General features: G+C 44.2%; 1 protein-coding gene across 1 annotated transcript in view; it reads left to right on the top strand.

Annotated features, from left to right (window-relative positions):
* Positions 1-21,221, top strand: part of RAD17 (RAD17 checkpoint clamp loader component) — a 1,292,309-nt gene that overhangs the window by 120,906 nt on the left and 1,150,182 nt on the right. The window contains exon 3 of the mRNA XM_044063883.1: positions 14,618-14,866. Within this exon, the coding sequence (XP_043919818.1) occupies positions 14,618-14,866 (249 nt within the window). The remainder of the gene's footprint in view (positions 1-14,617; positions 14,867-21,221) is intronic.

The raw sequence follows: 21,221 nt of genomic DNA, 5'->3' as shown, positions 1-21,221 counted from the left end.
GGGAAAACTACTCCACCACCAATGTACTGGCCCAAAGCTTCCTGGAATTTCAGTTCCAATGCCCTGGACCAGCTCATTCTTATCCCCACTAGAGGAAGCAACATCCTTGACCTGGTTATTACTAACGTGCAACTGTTGCTCTACACCAGTAGTCAATTTATTCCTGCTTATATCCGACCACAGACTAATCACCATGGAAATCCACATCTCACCCACACCCCCTGCAAAGGTATCTACCATGCAAAACTTCTCCAAAGCTGACTTTGGACTCCTAAAAACAGAGGTGGCTAACTTCACAGCACCAATGCCAATGGAAAATAGATGCATGACTGCCAAATCATACACCAGTGCACTGTTTGAACGTGTACATAAATGCATGGAACTAGCCGTACCAAACAGAAGCCATACCCAACAGAACCAAGACGCTGTCCTCCAAAAAAAGGAAGCCAATGTGGTGGTCCCCTGCCATTAATAAACTCTACAACAGAAGAAAGAAACTGTTGCAGAAAAAGGTGAAATCCCAAGACTGGAAAAATTCCCTTAATAGCCTTAACAAAAAGTTGAGATCCCTCATTAAAACCTCCAAAGCCAGCTGTGAAGGCAGAATTGTGGCAGACACTAAAAACAATCACAAAGGCTTCTTTAGTTTAGTTTTATCAAGAATCTCCATGGCAATACCCAGATTTCCTCTGAGTTACTGCACAATGGTACCTCCTATACTGAGCCAATAGATATTGCCAACATATTGGCTGACAGTCACTGCCAACTTTACCCCCCCCCCCCCCCCAAGGACCAATCTCAATACCGGAAGAATGCCATGCACCCTGCATTACTGCAGCACATGTTAAAGCTGCATTGTCCAAGACCAAGAATAGAGCTTCCATGGGACCCGACAATATCCCTGGCTGTGTTCTACATGAATTACAAAGTGAACTGGAACCACATCTGTGTGCTCTGTTCACTCACAGCCTCACCTCAGGTTTTGTCCCTACTGAATGGTACACTGCTACAGTCATCCCTCTCCATAAAGGAGGAGCGACTATAGACCCTGGAAATTATTTCCCTATTAGCCTGAATAGTCTGATATGTAAGGCTATGGAGTACGTCATCATGGACCTAATTAACCTCCAAACTCTAGATCCCACCCAATTTGGTTTTGTGAAAGGTAGATCATGCCTGCTTAACTTTGTTGACTTCTTTGAGTGAGTCACCAGAGCGGTGGGTGAAGGTAAGGCAGTTAATACAGCCTACCTCGATCTGGTCAAGGCCTTTGATAACCATTCCTCACTCAGGAATTATTGATAAACTCACCAAACTAGGCATCAACCCCTTTATCATTAGGTGGGTTGTAAATTGGCTCACAGGTAGAACACGCAGTGTGAAAATAGCGGACTCCAAGTCAGTCTGCTGACCAGTCATGAGTGGAGTCCCACAGGGATTGGTCCTGGGTCCCCTCCTGTTTGGCATCTACTTCTCAGAAGTCCAGGCCAACACGGAGGGACACTAGCTGACCAAATTCAGACTACTGCAAGCTGGAAGCCATTATTAACTCTCCAAGTGATGCTGACATCCTACAGAATGGCCTCACTGAGACCAATGACTGGTGTCAAAACCATGGCCTTAAGCTTAATGCAAAAAAATCCATAGTCATCCCCTTTGGGAAAAACTCAGTTCCCACTAATTACCACATCGATGGGAGCCCGCTGAACACTGAAGGCATTATAAGAGATCTGGGGACACAGGTTGACAGCAACCTCTCCTTCGACCACCACATTGTCAATGTGGTCAGAAATTTCTATGTGGCACATCTCATTACCAAGGATTTTGCATCCAGGAAGAAAGAGGTCATCATTTCTCTCTACTCTTCCTTCATTAGACCAATCATCAAATATAATGCCCCATTTGGCATGTACCTCACTAGACACACCTGCAACAGCAGGAGAGGCCACAAAAGTACCTCACGAAGTGGATCCTATGCCTTAAACACATGTCCTACATGGACTCGAAAAACTCCAGCTATTCTCTGTGTCATGTAGTCTACTAGGAGGCAGTCTTTGCTTGACTTACAAAGCTGTGTCTGACCTAGCTCTGTTAGAAATGCAACATCTAAAGAAATCCCAGTCCCTCCACAGCACACGCTCCAGAGACCTCAGCCTCATTACCACAATCAACAGAAGATGCTGAAGGGACAGGTTCATAACACAGAGACTGCCCATGCTCTGGAATAGACTTCCCATACATGTCAAGCAGAGCACCTCACTTGCCCTTTTCAAGAGAAATCTTGATGAGTGGATGGGAAATAGCAAGTTCACCTCGGGGATCACTTATAAGCGGCTAACAGAGAGATTTTTATCTAGACCTAGAGATGTAATTTCCCCCTTTATTCAGATCTCATCAGGCTAATCATAGGTTCATACATGTGTACTAGGCTGGAACCTTTACAAACCTAGCCCATAGAAGTGTCCTGGCATCTTGCTGCCAGACGTTGGTTCCCAGTGCCTCTATCAAGTAGAGCCACTGGAGTGATCCTCTGGGTGAACTTTCTGTTTCAGTTCTTCATTTTCCATTTTGGGTTTAAGGCCTAGGATCCTCTTCGTGAGGTACTTTTGTGGCCTCTCCAGCTGACTGTGGATACATGTTGGTCAAAGGTTAGGTTGCTGTCGTCATAAGTTCCCAAATCCTGAACTGGGTCAGCTGTAAGGAATGTATTGTCAGTGTAGTAGTTCCCCAAGGTAGACAACGTCCCAAAGGGTATGATGATGTGTTTTTTGGCATTTAGTTTCAGTCCATGATTCTGGCACCAGTTATTTATTTGGGAGATCTTCCTGCAGGATGTCTGTTATTTGGGTATTTAGTTGACCATTTCTAACTTGGAGTCATTTGCAAACTTATCAGCCAGAGCCTTTTGGAGTTGGCTTTTACTTCAGAGAACTAGATTCAAAACAAGACGGATCCCAACACTGAAACCTGGGGGACTCCACTGGTGATGGGTATCTTTGTGGAGGTAGCTTCCCCTAGGACACAAATGGAATCCATTTAGTGGTATAGGGATTTATTCTCAGTTTATTTAGTTTTTCTACTGTGTCTGAGTCGAGGATTGTGTCAGAAACTTTGACTAGGTCAAGGTATGTGGTGTGTACCATTTTACCTTTATCCATTGCTTTAGTGACCTTTTCAAAAGTGTCCACCAGGTTGAGTAAGCATGACCTGCTCTTGATGATGATAAATAGGGAAGGAGTGCCCCTACAAGCATGGCACCGTAGGTGGCCTCCTATTTGGCCTATGCAGAAGACCGGCCCTGTTCATTCATAGGGTCATAGGTATATACTAGGCTAACAGCCACCAGTCCCTTTATAAACCTAGCCACGCAACTCAACCCATTTGCATCCCCTGGTAATGTGCATCTTAATATGGGGGTATGTTAGGAAATTATGTGGGGAGGTATATTGGTTAAGGAATGTTTACTGTCGGCCTTTGTCTATAAGAGACATGGGGGCCAGCCGGGGGATAAATTTACGATTTCCCATCCAATGGGCAAGGTTATGTTTGAATAGGGTTTGGGATGGATTTTGCTTCTCATGGATGTGGAGCCTATTCCAGATAATGGATATTCTTTGAGTCGCATATATGTCTCGCCAACATGTTCTATTGAAATCCCTGGAGCTAGTGTATGTGGTGCACTGTTTTGTTGTTCAAAAGCTTAATCGAGGCTGAATATAGGGATCCTTCTTATGCCAAGCACAGATTACCTGTCAGCAACCTTTAGAAAACCAAGTATAGAGACAAGGCTCTCAGGTGATCTTTATAGGACAGTGTGTTAATACCCTGGATTTTGTTGTTGAGGCATCTCTGTGGCATTCCAGCTGTTGTGTATGCCTAGTCAGGTACATGTCGAAAGGGGCATTGTACTCAGTTATGGGTCTGATAAGGCAGCAGTCTCCAAACTTTTTTGCACCAAGGACTGGTTTCATCTAAGACGATTTTCCACGGACCGGCAGCCATCGCATGCATAATAAAACATCATAATAAAGTGCTTACTTCATTCATTCATTCATTCATTCATTCATTCATTCACTCATTCACTCACTTACTTATTTATTTGAGATTTGTTTACCGAAGAGGTCCAATTGGACTAGTACATTTTCAGCTGAGACCCAGGGGGAAAAAAGCTCCAAAGTACAATAAAAAGACATTTTGCAATAATTACCAAAACAAAGTGTACATTATTCTTAACCGCATAACATTGATATACTGTGGTCGAGAAGTATGTAAACCTAATGGCAACCTTATTGACCTTTTTAAGTTTATAAGAGCAATATTTAAAATCTGTCCCTATTAGTTGTGGCTGTGTCCAGATTTATTTTGTGAGGGGTTGAGTGTATACCTCTCAACTTCTGAGTAGACCAAGAAATCTGGACAAAGCCATAATGGGTGGACAAAGGCCCAAAAATAGGGAGAAATTTTAAATATTGCTATTACAAAGCTAGAAAATTGATAGAGTAATAGGTTGGTTGTTGGCATGGATTTTCTGAAGGGTATGATGTCTGAATCTCAAATGTATGTCATTATTTTCTGACTTCAGTCTTTAAAGATTTGCCAGAAAACCATAACTGTATGAAAAACACATCCAAATATGAGGCATAAATCTGGACTTTCTGTGAAAATCTGTACAGTTGAGAGGTTTGGTTAAGTGGTATGGTCGAGCGGTAAGTAAACCTCTAATGGCAACCTTATTGACTTTAAGTATGGATTTTATAAACTTAGAATCTGTCTCTATTTGGCTGTGTCCAGATTTATTGTGTAAGAGATTGGATAGCATGCTCGAGAGGTACACAGACCTCATTGCTGATGCTACTGCTAGGGATCACTCTCACTCTTCCTTTCACTCACTCACTCACACGCACACGCACACGCACACACACACACACACAGACGCGCACAGTCTGTCATGCACGCATTCACACACACACACACACACACACACACACACACACACACACACACACACACACACACACACACACACACACACACACACACACACACACACAGTCTATTTTGCTTTCATGTACGCATTCACTCATGCAGACAGAATCACACGCACTTATTTGGTTTCCTTGACTTTTATTTTATACTCACTAAATAGCAAAAGCACAGCTTAGCGAGTGTAAAATAACCGGTGGTTGGGGACCACTGTGACAAGGGACAAATAGAGTGATAGTGTAACTTCCTTGGACCTGGGTGTCATGCCTTTACTTTTAGTTGGGTTACATAGATTGATTTTCTTACTACCTTGGCCATGTGTTGGTCAAAGGCGAGGTTGCTGTCTACATATGTACCGAGATCGCTAACTTTCTGGGCAACTCTTAAGGGTGTCTTGTACATGGAGTAATTTGCCTTGGTAGATGTTTTCCCAACAGCAGTATAATGCACTTCCTTGCAATGAGTTTTAATCTGTTGCTTTGGCATCAGTCATTTGTGTGTCTTAAGACCCTTTTGCCGGGTGTTAGCGTCATGCCTCTCTCCCCCTCAACCTTCCCTCAGGAAATATCATCAAATACAACTCCCCCCTACTATCACTAGGGAACAGGTCCTTAATGCTCTCTCTAAGACTAAGAACACTGCATCACTGGGCCAAGACAGTATCCCAGGATGCCTTCTAAATAGCATGAAACATGACCTTTCAGTGCCTGTGGAATTACTATTTAACTGTAGGCTCCAAACAGGCTTCGTGGCTCACGAATGGAGAAAGGCAGCAGTCATCCCTCTGCACAAAGATGGACCAACTACAGACCCATAATTGCCACTAGTCTTCTATGTAAAGCCATGGAAAGAATTTTATCATGGAGATTATTAATAGATGTAGTAAACCTCCAGACTGCACCCAACCCAATTTGGTTTCGTCAAGGGCAGGTCATGCCTACTCAACCTGATAGACTTCCATGAGAAGTTCACCAAAGCAGTGGATGAGGGCAAAATCAAGGCCCTATCCCTGTATCCTGTTTCCTACAGGCTTTTGAGGGGAGATCTATTCCTGGCATAGAGGGCATCGTCAGACCCCACTCTAATGGACCTCCTGCATATCCACAAAACAAACACCAGAATTACCTGTTCTAAAGACTTAAACCTTGCCTGTGATATAAATATGACCTGCTGGACAGATAAGTATTTATCCCAGAGACTACCCCATCTATGGAACAGGCTCCCTATCAATGTGAAGCAGAGTTCCTCCCTAACTCAATTCAAGTGCTGATTGGACAATTGGATGGGAAACTGGAAATTCATCCCTGGTTTGGCACCTATGTCTCTAATGGACACAGGAACCTGTAAATGGTTCATCTTCCAGGCCCATGCTTACACTTATCAAGGGTATTGGAACTTGTCAGAGATTTGGGATGCATGGCAAGGCTTAAAAAGCCCTTGTGGTCATTAGCCTAGTAAATGCCTATGAACCTAGAAAGCTATGGGGAAGTTTGATAGTTCCCAATTTGCAGTCATCTGTGAACTTAGCGAGTCAGAGGCCATTGACATTTGTCTTTACCTCCAAGTAGTAGATGCCAAACATGAGTGGGCCCAGCAGAGAGCCTTGTGGTACACCACTGGTGACATGCCTCTTGGATGGGGGTGGTCTCATCAGTCCTGACTTCTTGGGTCCTATGTGTGAGCCAGCTGGCAATCCAGTGAGTTGTGTGTAGGGTGTTTTTATCGAATACCTTAGCCAGGTCTAGGTAGAAAGTATGCACTGTTTTCCCTTCATCCATTGCCTGTGTTGCCTTTTTAAAGAAGTCTTCCAGATTAAGTAGGCATGTCCTTTATTTGACAAAACCAAACTGGGATGTATTCATTGTCTGTAGGTTGCCAATGTCTTTGTTGATCCTTTCCATGACAGTTCATTCCCTGGCTTTGTGTATTAATCAGACAAATGGGTCTGTATTTTCCGGAGTTGGTTGATCTACCCTTGTGAAAGGGTATAACAGTTGCCATCTTTCATTCAGTTGGTATGTAGCTTGATGTCCTTCCCTTTCTTCGTTGCAGTATTAAATACAATAGGGATCCCCTGCTAAGGGCAGTCCAACAGCCAGCCAGTATACTATAGCCTTTAGGTTGCTTTAAGGAGCACTAAACATCACACATATGCTCCTCGCGTAGTGTAGGGCAGAAAGGTGACCATCCAGCTGTACCGTCCTCAGAAATTCTTTGCCACCAGACCGAAAGCCATCTCTTGATATTCTGTCTGAATGCCCATTCCATTGCTGATTCGCAAAGCCATTGCAGATAAGTGCCCCACTGGGGTTTTGTTGTAGCTTATCTTATCTTTTAATTTTTTTGTTGCTTGTGGGGGTTTCCTGTAATGCAGGAAGAGTAAGTGCCAGTGTGTGAGATGGATTCCCCATAAAGACTGTCATGACCAGTGCCTGTTTTGCCTTGGCGCTTCCCACGACCATATGTCCTGTTCAGTCTGTCAGACCTTTGTTCCTAGACCCTCCATAGCAGGCTTTCTTCTTTGGCTTTATATCTGGAGAATCAACTCCTTAAGCTTGCAGCTAAAGATGCAATGAAGGGAACTTCCTACTCTGAGGGGTAGCCTTCTGTGAAGAAGGCCAAGAAGTCTAGGCTGGAATCTTCTGCTGTACATCCTCTGCTGAACGTCTCTCCGAGGTGAGTGAAAGACCAGAGCATCGCACGTCTCCGTGGTTGGTTTCTTCTGCCTCTACTGTTTTGAAGGTCTGCAGAGATCTGACCTTAGGCAGGTCCTTGGAGGCATTGCATATGTTCACATTGGGCATTCAGGGGGAACCATGGCCCATGATCTGAGGGGCCTTAGGGGTGTTCCTCAAATTTTGGTCAGAAAATAAGTCCTAACTACAATTGAATGCTGTCTGGAGTCAGAGCCTTCTAAGAGTTATAAAGTGGACATCCCTTTAAAGAAAAAGCAGAAAACTAAGCATGTTTCTCCAGACCCTAAGGACCCACAGAGTGAGAGACAAAACTTAATTTGGGGTTTAGTGCTCTGATGGCTTTAAAACCTCTTTGAGGAGTTTCTTTTCCAACCCCCCCCCTCATCCTCTACTCCCAAGATCCAGGGAACAAGATTTCTCTGAGGAGGCGGATTCAGATGAAGAATCCCTTACTTACTCCTCTCCGATTCCCTCTCCTTCAGATTGTGGGTCTGAGGAAGAGGAATCTACTAATCCTGATACTTTGAGGAAATTTCTTTTGGGGCACAATCTCTAAAATGGATTTTTGAAAATGTGATTGTGGTCAAGTTTCTGAGGTACAAAAAAAGGTTTTATGAGCTCCTACAGATGGCTTCTCCCAGATTTTCTGCTGTCCCTCCTGTTTTGGCTGCTTTATTGGATGCCTTTTCTAATGCTTATAAGGCTTACGAGACTCTGCCCCCTACTTCCAAGAAACCTGATAGGTTTTATAGGGTGCAATAAGACTAAATATCTGTACAAGTGTCCTTCTGCTGACCCCTCGGTGGTGTCTGTGGCTTCTGACAAGCTTCCTTCTCCTAAGATACTGCTTCATGATAAAGATAGGAGAACCATGGAAATATTATGTAAATAGTTTTATACCTCTGCTGCTTCAGCTTTTTGGGCTGTCCGTAATCAGACCCATATGTCCAGGTACATGTTGGTTCTTCTTTCCCAGGCCTCTCAGGTAATTTTGATCTTCCAGACTCTGAAGGGAAACCTTATGCTCTTTCCCTGTTAGGAGCTTCTTCCCAGGTGGCTTGTCATTCCATCAAGTGTAGTTATGATGCAGCAGATGCTTCTTCTGGGGTTGCTGCTTTTGAGTCTGTGATGAGATATTCTTGGCTTCTACTTCAACCTTTGCTTGAAGATATTAAGGCTAAGTTGATGGATGCTCTTCTAGGTAATAAACACTTCAGTTGGTGCAATTGCAACTGCTTTTAAGTTTCTTCAGGATAAGGGAAAAGCTTTGCAGGAACTTAAACATGTGTTTGTTTCTCCTGTAACTAAGTTTCAGAGAAAATTACCCCAATAAGCCAGCCTTTGTAGGAATTCTAAACCTTCCCCCGGGGGTACAAAAGGTGGGAAGCGGGCTACTCTGTGTCCCAGATGTCTCCTTTTCCTGATAAACCAGGTGCTGTCTGACTAACATATTCTCTTTGCCTTTCTCTCCTCCTTTTTGATTAAAGATTTCCCAGGACTCCTTGGGTCTGTCCATTATTTGCCAGGGGTATTTCATGGTCTGGAAATCTCTCCCCTCTTTTATGGGAATTCCTCAGCACCCTCAAGAACAGCTGTCTGTTTTTCCTGGGGTGCTTTGAGATCTCTTGACTCAAGGTACTATTCAAGAGGTTCCAGTTTCCCAAAGGTAGAAGGTTTTCTTTTACTCCAGAGTGTTTCTAGTGCCCAGGAAGGAGGGTACTTGGAGACCAGTTCTAGACATCTCTCATCTAAACACATTTCTGTGGGTTCCTTCTTGAATGTTGCCCCTTCAGACTTTGTCCTCTCTCTTGCTCCCTCAGACTTGTATGGTGTCTCTGGACGTCAAGGATGCTTATCTCCATATCCCAATTTATCCTGTTTTACAGTAAGTGTTTGCGTTTCTCTGCTTTGCCTTTTATACTACCCCGAGGGTATTCACCAAATGCCTCTCTGCTATGATTGCCTTTTGCAGGCCAAAGGGGATCCAAGTCTCTCCCTACTTGGACGGCCTCCTTGTTTCAGGCATCCTCTCCATGGACCTTATTGCAAAATCTCCAATTTGCCATTCCCCTTCTGCAAAGCCTGGGGTTCACTATACATTTAAAAAAATTTCTGACTCCTCCTCAGGATCATTTCTTTCTGGGGTGCAGGATCCAGACTGTGTCTATGCTGGCTTCCCTACCTCCTCCCAAGGCCCTAACTCTCATTTCCTTTTTTCAGTCTCTTCTACCTTCAGTAACAGCCAGGGATTTTCTTAGAGCTCCGGGGTTCATGGCCACCACCATTCCTTTATTCCCTCTGGCCAAATTCCACATGAGAAACTTTCAGTGCTTTTTGAAGTCAGTTTAGCTTCAAAATGCTCATCCCCTTGAATTTGTAGTTCCTCTTCTGTCTTGTCTCAAGAAGGAACTTCGGGGGTGGATTCAGCAGTTGACTCTCAATCCAGGGCTCCCTTTTCATCAACCTATTTATTTATTGCGTTTGTTTACCGGGAAAGTCCACTGGTCCTAAAAGAGCCCATTTTCAGTGGAGCCCCAGGGAGAAAACTCCGACAGGAACATAGATACAGAAAAAATTAAGCATTAATTGGTACAAAACTAGAAACAGTGTTACACATAGTGATAGGTTCATAGGTTCATACTAGGCTATCTGCCCGAGGGCATTTACAAGCCTAGCCCATAGTTTTGTGGCTTACGCCACCCCTTTAGTATGGGGAACTATACCCATTATTTTGCTGTGCCTCTGTTGAGCAGTGACACTGAGGTAATCCCTGGGGTATATCTGCGATCTCCCATCCATTGGTCAAGATTTCTCTTGAACAAGGCCAGCGAAGTGCTCTGCCTCACATATACCGGGATTTTATTCCACAGCATAGGGAGTCTTTGGGTGATGAATCTATCCCTCCAGCACGTCCTATTAATAGCCGTGTCGAGGTTTAAGTCTCCCGCCCTTGTGGCTCTAACGGATCTAGATTTTTTGAGGTGAAGCATATTCATCAAATCTGGGTTTGACATGGCCTTGTATGTTAGGCAAAGGTCACCTCTGAGCAAGCGGTAAACGACTGAATAGAGCTGGAGTTCTTTCAGTCGGGCAGCATAGGACAGATGTTTGAGACCCTTTATCCTTTTGGTGAGGAACTTTTGTGGCCTCTCCAGCTGCTGCAAGTGTCGGGTCAGATACATTCCGAATGGGGCATTGTACTCAATCATTGGTCTGATGAGTGATGAGTATAGGGAGACTATGACCTCCCTTGGTCTAGATGAGAATCCCTTCATGATAAGGTGGGCAATGTAGAAGGTCTTCCTAACTACTTTAGCTACATGGGTGTCGAATGACAGACTACTATCAACCTGGGTCCCCAGGTCCCTGATAATTTCTTCTGTACTCAGTGGATTGCCACCTATTTGGTAGCTAGAGGTAACCTTGTTTTTCCCGAAGGGTATGACTATGCATTTTTTGGCATTTAACTTTAGGCCATGGCTCTGGCACCAGTTATCCATTTCTGTGAGACCCTTCTGAAGGATATCTGTGTCAGATGTGTTTTCTACTATGGCCCCCAGTTTGCAGTCATCTGCAAACTTTGTCAGCCATAACCCTCCTGTGTTTGCTTGTACTTCGGAAAAGTAGATGCCAAACAAGAGTGGGCCCAGGACTGAGCCCTGTGGTACACCACTTGTGACAGGCTTTGAGTCTGACATGGCGCCAGCAACTCTGACCCTGTGGGTTCTGTCACTCAGCCAGTTTGCAACCCATCTTGTGATGTATGGGTTAACATTTAAGCTGATGAGTTTTTCAATGATACCCGAGTGGGGTATTGTATCAAAGGCCTTCGCCAGATCGAGGTAGGCTGTATGGACTGCCTTTCCCTCATCAATGGCTTTGGTGACTGTTTCGAAAAAGTCAACCAAGTTTAGAAGGCATGATCTGCCTTTGACAAAGCCAAACTGGGATGGATCCAAAGTCTGCAAATTCCCTATGTCTTTATTTATGAGGTCCATTATGATCCTCTCCATGGCTTTGCAGATAAGGCTTGTCAAGCTAATGGGCCGGTAATTTCCAGGGTCGGTGGAGGCACCGCCTTTGTGAAGTGGGACCACAGTTGCAGTGCGCCACTCCCTGGGTACGTATCCAGAGGTAAGACTATGATTAAACAGCTGTCCAAGCTGTGGGTTTAATTCCTCGTTGAGTTCGTGGAGCACACAGCATTACAGTGATATATACATAAAAGCAGGAATTTAGTTGGTTTGATTACTGTAATATATACAGAATATATACGTAAGAGCAGGAATCTAGCGGGTTGCCAGATAAATTCAATCAGAGAGGTATAAACAGAGAGATATTAATCAGCATTATTGTACCAGTATCAAGATAAAAATAATAAATATGAAGACAGAATCATCAGTCAGTAGTAGCAAGAAGCATAGGAGTTTAGTTGTCATATAAGGAGAAGGAAGAGGTTAGGTTATAGAGCAGGTACATAGCCAGGAGGAGTTGAAATGTTTTTTCAGTATTTGTTTGAAAGTTGTTGTGCTACCTGATTCTTATAGAAGGTGGAAGTGAGTTCCATAGTTTGGCGATGGTGAAGGAGTTAGGGTGCAGCATTTGGCTCCCAAAAGGTGCAGGGAGTCTGGTCGCCTCATCAGAAAGAACCCATCACTGTCAGTCAGATGAGAGCTCTTCTGCTGTCTCTCTAGCCTTTTCATCCTCTCTTCTCCCCAGGACCTCTCAAAGTGTTTGCAGATAATACCACAGTAGTGTGGTATGTAAACAATCGGGAGGGGGGGGGGGGGGCATGGTTTTATCATCTTTGATGTTTGGCACTCCTAGTATGGGAACTTGCTATCCACTATCAAGCAACTCTTCAGGCAGTTTACATTCCCTTAGGTCAAAACATTGTGGCAGATTCCCTGAGCAGGTCAATAACCCAATCCCCCAAGTGGATGCTTCACATGGATGTGTTTCTGGACATTGTCCACTAACAGGGTACTCCTCAAATAGATATTTTTGCCTAACCTCTGAATAGACAACTTCCTCTATTTTGTGCCAGAGTCCCAGTTCCTCTTGTTTGGAAGGTGGATGCAGTCTCTCTTTCTTGGAAGGGGATGTTTATACCTTCTCTCCCCTTCCTCTCATTCCAAAAGTCCTGTTCAAAATTCAACTGGATGCTCCCAAAATCTTCTTGGTGACTCCCTTTCGGCCAAGACAGCATTGGGTTCCCTCTTCTGCATTTAGCCAATGGCAGTCATCACAAATTACCTCACAGGGTGGACCTACTCACACAGGACAAGGGATCTCTCATCCATTCCCACCTGTCCACTCTTCATCTGACACTATGTAGACCAGGCCACCACCTACTGCTACTAAATGGAATATCCCAGTCCTCTTAATGTAAAAGCATAAAAAAGATTGCCTGAGTGGGTTTGCTACAACAAAACAACTTTAACAAACTAGCTGCTCAGGGTGTTTTCAAGTTGCAGACCAATAGCAAGACAGATTGAGTAAAGGCAGTAATTCTAGTCTTGTGCAGATACATGTAGTAATAAAACAAGAAGTCAGTAGCTGGTCAGCGGCTGAGGCGAGGACACCAGAACTTGCTGAGCTCTGTGGGATTTGAGGACACCAAGAGTTGCTTGCTGAGCTCTGTGGGATTCAGCCAAGAACTTGTCAAGCACACCAAATTTATCTTCTTCTTTCAGCTTTTCCCGGTTAGGGGTCACCACAGTGGATTACCTGTCTGCTCATGATTAGCAGTGGAGTTTTACGGTTTCGAGTTGCCAGCCCGTCACCCACCCTTCCACAGAAGGTACACACACAGACACACACACACTTTGGAGTGTCCAGTCCACCTACAGCATGTCTTTGGGATGTGGGAGGAAATCGGAGCACCCCAAGGAAACCCACGGGACCACAGGGAGGACATGCAGACTCCACACAGAAGGCCCCCAGCCGAGGATCAAACTGGAGAACCTCTTGCTGTGAGGTGACAACGCTAACTGCTGCACCATCATGGCCGCCCAAGCACACCAAATTTATACAGACCTTAAAACAAAGGAAATGTGTAGAATCTCTTTAGCAGGGCCAAAATTGCAGGAATACAACAATTAAGTACCAACAGAAATACAAAGTGTAACTTAAGACAGTAACACTGCCAAAAGTGCAGTTCTTCGCAGTCAACAAACAGTACAGTTTCAGAGTTACTTGAAAAGGATAAGTGCAAACATCTGCAGATAAAGTTAAATGAGGTACAAAAGAGTAAAACTGGCTATATTAGAACATTTTGAATTGTGTTTTTTGTTTCATTGAATAGTAACCCATAATGTGATGGTGAGTTTCTTTGTTATCATTAGTCTTCTGGATAAAGGTTTAGAAAACTAGTTTGGTAAAGTCATAGCATTTAACTTTTTTGTGTATTACATGGGCTGGTGTAGGTTGCCATGGTTCTTTAGCCTTCCTTAAAACATTTGTTAGTACAATGTTTGTGCAGGATTTAGGTAACAAAAAGAATGAAGCAGAGCTTGATGATCAACTTTATTTGTGGCTAAGCTTTCTATAATGGCCGTAGCTCAGACTGCATTCATGCTGCCCCAGACCAACATCTGCCTGCTGAAAAAAATCAGATGTGGGGACTGATGTCTACCATTGTCAATTCCCATTAAAATGGATTTCCTGCAGCAGTTATCTTATTATTTGCATGAAGTATTATACTGACTATAGTCGCACAACTGTACTTTTAAAACATAACCCTGTCTCTGTAGCTGTGAGGCGCAAACCTTAACCATAAGCTCACTATACCTGTAATATATCTTATAAAAGATAACAAAAGTAAACCTGTTTATAATTAATGATTTGTTAAGTGTTTCAACAGCTAGGCAGAACTTTTTCTTTGGCAATGTTTTACTCACTAGAGATTTTGCCATCTTGTTTTCTTTGTTTTATAGATCACAAACTGGGTTGAACCTTCTTTTGATGATTTATTTGGGAGTTCAGATTTTGCTCCTGCTTCTCACACAACAAAGTCATCAAGAGTAAGTAACAGAGGTGGAAAAAGTCAGGTGCATACTATTAGCAGCAGCTCAAAATCTCAGGCAACAAAGCGAGCAAAATATTTTTCAGCAGATGAGCCTAGTGACAAGTCCAGACTAAACCATAGTGAGCCATGGGTCGATAAATACAGACCAGAAACGCAGGTAAGTTGAGAATGTTATTTAGTAGCTGCCTTGTTTTATGGAATGAATGTTTGTTTTTCTTACTAGAATCTCTCGTTTCCCCTGGAAGCTGAGAAATGGATGGCAGTCTACAGTGTTTGGACAATGAAGATCTCTCCGTTTAACATTTTCAACTGCCACAGACTCTGGAACCATCAAGCAGCTGACAAAACTTCAGTTGCAGTTTTTCACATGTATGAATGGAGATGAGTAGTAATCGCATGAAAATATTTTTCTAGTTAAACAAGACCTATTATGCATTACTTTGTAATTTTTATTTTTTTTCCTTTTTATTTTGTGTGTTTACTGGGGTATAACCTTTGTCAAAGTTGACCAGTGATAGGCACAGCCCAGGTTAAAATATAACCTCAGACAGCATCTTTAATAAAGTAAATAGTTACAGCTGATGAAAGATTTCAAAATGTTTGCTGTAACAAAGTTAAGTGAATTGATAGCAGAAGACTGTATTCACATAAACAAATGATTAGAATTAAAGGGGAAGTTGGTTCAGAATAAGTTATAGTAGGAAGGAGAAATGTAGTTACAGGAGGTGAGTCTGCTGAGGTGTTGGATGATTTGTTAGGGAGTTAAAATTAGAGATGGGAAAGATGCAGTAGAGTGTAATGGTTGTGTTGCAGTTGCATATGCTCTGATCGAAAAGTAGATTCTTGAACAGGGATCTGAAGTTTTTCATCTGTGAGGTCAGTGAGAATTTGGGGGAGTTTCTGCTAGGGTTTGTTAACAACATATAAGCTGTGATTTGTGTTGTGAAGTTTTGTTTTGGGGTGTGGAGGACTGGGCCATTATTGGACTGGCTTTAGGGGGTAGGATGTCCCAATAGTTTGGAGATGAGAGGGAATAGAGTGCCCTAATGGAGTAACTTAAATACATATGAGCCAAGAAGGAGGTCCGTTGTCTCTGTCACTGGTAACCATTTGTTCTTTTTGCGAGAGGTGCAGTAGTGTATGTTCATAGTGTTTCACTGTTGCAGTCCTTACAAAATGGGTTATCTGGCTCCCGGTAGCCCACAGTCGGCCAGAATACCAAAGTCCTTGGTATATAACGTCGGCTGCCTTCGATTTAAGCCTGACGTCGGGTACAAAGGAAGGCAGCTGACGCCATTTCCTCAGTCTTTCTTGCCACGGAGCATGAATCAGAAGCATTTTGCACGAGTGCCGGTCAGGCTATTACCTTCTTTTTGTATCCCGACTGTTTAGTTGAAGACATCCTCAGTTAAGTACCCCCGTTGGGGACCCTCATTTCTTGCTTTAACGAATGTCAGAGAAAGTTAATAACTGTCTTGCCTGTGGAAAACAGATTCCGCACCGTGATTTTCACTCCTATTGTATCACTTGTTTGGGCCTTGAGCACGACGTCCCTAATTGTGTTCTCTGTGCTTTTTTCAACCCGCGTACCTTTCGCCGTAGAGCTAGGATCTTGTTCAAGCATTACGGAGTTTGGCCTAAGTTCGTCGGTATGGCGTCTTCTGGTCTTCTGACTTCAGATGTTCCTAATAAGCGCAAGGATAAGGACCGCGACAGGCTTAGGGTCAAATTAACCGACGACATCCCTGTTAAGTTGGTTGTCGGCCCAGCGGTGGTCAGTGAGGTGCTTTCATTGCCCCTGCAGTCCGCGGATGTTCAGCAGCAGGTGTCTGCGGAGACCTTTTCTGAGTCCTCCATACCGCAGGCTTCCACTTCGAATTCGGATGCTCAGCCAGTTGCCACCTCTGATGGATCCAGAGTCGCTAAGCAGGCACCGGCATCTGAGGCCTCTCTTCTCCGACCGGAGACCAGATCCAGACAGACAACCTCAGTTTAGACTTCTGCGGTGGCTAGGCCTCCTGAGTCCCTCCGGCTTTCTAGCTGGCCTTCCAGACGAAAATCTACTCTAAAACAGGCGCTTGCCTCCCCTCAAATGCCTCAGTCTCAGATGATTAAGATGGCTAGTGATCTCTTGACCCTTAGGGGCTCTCAGCCACCTCCTAAGAGGGCTAGGAAATTGTCCCCAGAAGTTTTGTCCGCCTCAGACTCTGAGGTTTCCAGCACCTCTGCTGGTGAAACTCTCAGCTTTTTTCTGGTTTTGAGGATTCTGATGCAGAGGATTCCACCCCTTCTGCCTCCCCTCCAGAAGATTTTTCTTTTGGAGATACTCTGAATACTCTTGGGGAGCATTTCAAATGGGAAAGTCAGGACTACCCTCAGTCTAAGAAACGGATTAGGGAATTCTTGGGTTTGCCACAGCATAAGCCGTTGGCAATACCTCCGGATTTGGAAGTTGTTGATGATGTTTTCATGGAGAATTCTTTGACTCCTAATTCTGTTCCTCCTGCTGCTCCCAGAAAGCCTGACCGGTATTATAGAGTTCCTGATTCTCATAAGTTTCTATTCAGGAATCCTACTGCTGATCCAGAGATTATTTCTCAGGGCCCTAAAGGTGTTAAAGCCACGGTTGCTAAAAATCCTGTTCCTTCTGACAGGGAATCTAGGGCCTTGGATAGATGGGGTAAAAAGGTTTATACTACTTCCACCCTGGCTGTTAGGTCTGTTAATGGTCTCTTTCTTATGCTTAAGTATCAGCAGCATACTTTGGAGGCCATTAAGGCTAAAATTGCTGGTGTTCCTTCACTGATGGAGAGTAAGGACATGCATGATTTATTGAATTCTGCCACTCTCTTGTCACTAAATATTCTGTACATTGTGGTTTCGACACTTTGGAGGCTTCTTGCAGGCAGCGGCCACTGGTTCTGTTATTAGAAGACATGCTTGGCTCAGGGAACATCCCCTTTCCGAACCTGTCAAATCTAAATTACTGGATGTGCCCCCTGCACAAGGACAATCTTTTTGGTACCAAAGCAGAAGAGGTGTTGAAAAAGTTGGAGGATAAGGTTAAATCTATTCAAACTGTTAAGGATTTTCTGCAAGTTCAGCCTCCTCGTTTTAGTAGGCATTACCCCACTAAGAATTGGACTTTTCTGACCCTAGTAAACAGGGTCGCACTAGGCCTAAGGGGTTACAGGTCTTCTAGGGGACAGACTTCCACCCCTCAAAAGGATAAGCACTGGCAGGCTTTTCAAAATCGGGGAGTTCAAGCATTCCCTATGACTCCGGCCTTCCCCTGCTTGCCTCTGCAGGCCCAGGGTTTCCTTTGTGGGGAAGGTTAGCCATTTTTGCAGATATCTGGCACACTATCATGGATGACAAATGGGTGCTCAGAATAGTATCCCAAGGCTACAAGATGTTCATCGTGTTACACTGCTGCAATCATCACACTTGGGTTATCCTGCCGTCAGGCGGTCCCGCAGTCGGCCAGAGTTCCAAAGTCTTGGTCCGGCGTCAGTTGCTGTCGCTTCTTCCCTGACGTCAGTGCGCCAGGGGTATATAATATGCATCCGATGCCATTTTATTTGGTCTTTCTTGCCATGTGGTGCCCGAAGCAGAAGCAGTTCGCAAGTGCCAGTCGGCCAACTCCTGAGATTTTCGAAGTCGAATTTCAGATCCGAAGTCTTCAATAAAGCTAAGTACCCCGTTGGGGAAACCTTTTTCTTGCCTCAGACCGATGTCAGAAAAAGTTAATAATTGTATTTCTTGTGGGAAGCAAATACCTCATAAGGACTTCCACTCTTACTGTATTTCATGCCTAGGCCCTGATCACGGCGTCACTAGTTGTCAGTTTTGTGCTAGATTCAACAAACGCACTATAAAGAGACGTTTTGATTTTGCTGTACACTACTTTGGCCGAAGGTTCAATTATACCATGCCGTCGGATCAGCCGACGACTTCAATACTGAAAAAACGCAAAGACAAGGATAAAGACAGGCATCCGAGGTCCAAAACCGATGACGAAACCTCTTCTAGGCCATTCGCCGGTTCTCAGTGAGGTGCTTTCTCAGCCCCTGACACCCGCTACCTCAGTGCCACAGGCCGCTTCCGACTCCCACGTGGAGACAGCTAGGCCTCTGGAAACTCAAGGTATTGGGCCTACGGAATCTAATCCCTCAGATGGGTCTGGAGCCGCTGAGCAGGCACCGGCTGCTGAGGGTGTTTTCAGACCTTCACAACTTCCCATTAAAACAACAGCCAAGACAAAGGTACCATTAAAGACAAAGAAACAAGTACAGCATTCTCCTGGACAATCCTCCATGCCTAAGAAGCAGATGCTTAAAATGGCCGAAGACCTCATTACTCTCTAATCAGGGGTTCCCATCCCCCTCCTGAGAAAAGGCCTAGGCAGGATACAGACTATGACTCCTCTGATCAGGTTTCCATTTCCTCTGATTCCTCTTCAGACCAGGGATATTCTTTACCCCCCTATGAGGACTCTGATGCTGAGGAATCTATCCCTTCAGCCTCTCCTCCTGAGGATTACTCTTTTGGGGAAACTTTACATACCATGAAGGAACATTTCCATTGGGAAAGTCAGGAATACTCAGAATCCAAGAAAAGGCTCAGGGATTTCCTTTTATTGCCTCAGCACAGCCCCCTGGCTATTCCACCTGTGCTAGACATTGTGGATGATGTGTTCTCTGAATCCAGCTTATCTCCTGACTCTTTGCACCCTGCTCCAGCCAAGCCAGACAGGTATTATAGAGTCCCAGACTCTCACAAGTTTCTTTACAAAAAAACCTTCTGCTGATCCAGAAACTGTTTTCCAGGGTCCAAAAGGGGTTAAGGCTTCCATTGCAAAAAATCCAGTACCCTCTGACAGAGATTCCAGAGCTTTGGATAGATGGGGGAAGAAAGTATACACGGCTGCCACTTTAGTAGTAAGAGCTTTAAATTGCCAGTTTCACATGCTTAAGTACCAACAATATTTAATGGCTCAGTTAAAACAGAAAATGCTTGCTAGCTCACAAGCTCCTGATTGTAAAGAAATGCAGGATTTATTGCATGCAGTTGAACAGGTGGGAAAACATACTCTGCAATGTGGTTTTGATTCTTTAGAGGCCTCTTGTAGAGCCGCACTTACAGGTTCTGTTACTCGAAGACATGCTTGGTTAAAAGAACGGAGTTTACCTGATCATGTTAAGGCAAAGTTATTGGATGCTCCTTTACAACATGATACCTTGTTTGGTGTTAAGGCAGAAGAGGTAAATGGAGGATAAAGCTAAATCTATGCAAACAGTCAAGGATTTCTTACAGGTACAACCACCTCGGTTTAGCAGAAATTGGCCAACAAAAAATTGGTTCTTTCCAGTGTCAGACAGGCCACAGAGAGGCAGATACAGACGCCCAAGAGGCAGATCTCAACCCCAAGACTCAAATAGACAACGGCAGTGGGGCACCTCAACTCCAAAAGGAGGTGAGGACAAGTCTCAACCTTACAGGAAACCGTCACAGTGACTTTCCTTTGCGTACGCCAAGCACTTCCCTTCTGGAAGCCCCCTTAGGGGGAAAACTAGCACTTTTTTCCCAAAACTGGCAAACAATCGCCCAAGAAAAATGGGTCCTGAATATTGTGTCTCAAGGTTACAGATTCCACTTCCATACTTTACCAAAGCTAAAAGGGAATGCCAGACCTGCCACAAAATCAATGGGCAGAGGCACAAAAACAAATTTCAGCCCTTATGGACATGAGAGCTATACAAACAGTACCACAACAGGAACAAGGATTTTACTCAAGTCTCTTCCTGGTCCCCAGAAAGGACAAAGCCTGGAGGCCTATACTGGATCTTTCAATTCTGAATACTTACCTGGATATTCTGAAGTTCAAAATGTTGACATTACAGCAGCTTCTACCCATGCTGGGCAAGAAGGCTTGGCTTTTTAGTCTGGACCTCAGAGGCATACCTGCATGTCCCTATCAGACAAAATTGCAGAAGATACCTCATATTCAAAGCTGGAACAATGCACTACCAATTCTCTGCACTGCCCTTTGACTTATCTACTGCGCCCAGGGTCTTCACAAAGTGCCTGGCACCAGTAATTGCATTTTGCAGACAAAAAGGAATTCAAATATATCCATACCTGAACGACTGCCTCATTCAAGCAGAGACAAAAGGACATTCTTCTACAGCATCTGGCATTTGTGAAAAAGTTGCTAATTTCTCTAGGGTACACAGTAAACGAAAATAAGTCAAAACTAGTGCCCTCACAACAGATTACATTCCTGGGTGCCAGCTTAAATACAACAGCCCAGATGGCTTACCTCACGCCAGACAAACAAGTGCAATTAACTCAATACTTTCAACTACTGGCAAAAACATCCCATCTCCCTGCAAGAAAAATTCTGCAGGCCCTGGGATTTCATGGCATCCTGCATTCTGCTAATACCATATGCCAGACTGCATATGAGGAAATTACAATGGTACCTAAAAAGTGTTTGGACTCAACATTCT

The sequence above is a fragment of the Protopterus annectens genome, chromosome 2.part2, assembly GCF_019279795.1.
Source record: "Protopterus annectens isolate FY-2018-M chromosome 2.part2, PAN1.0, whole genome shotgun sequence".
NCBI classification, from domain to species: Eukaryota; Metazoa; Chordata; order Ceratodontiformes; family Protopteridae; genus Protopterus; species Protopterus annectens.
The sequence above is the reverse complement of the archived record's forward strand: the minus strand, read 5'-3'. Positions and strand labels throughout refer to the sequence as shown.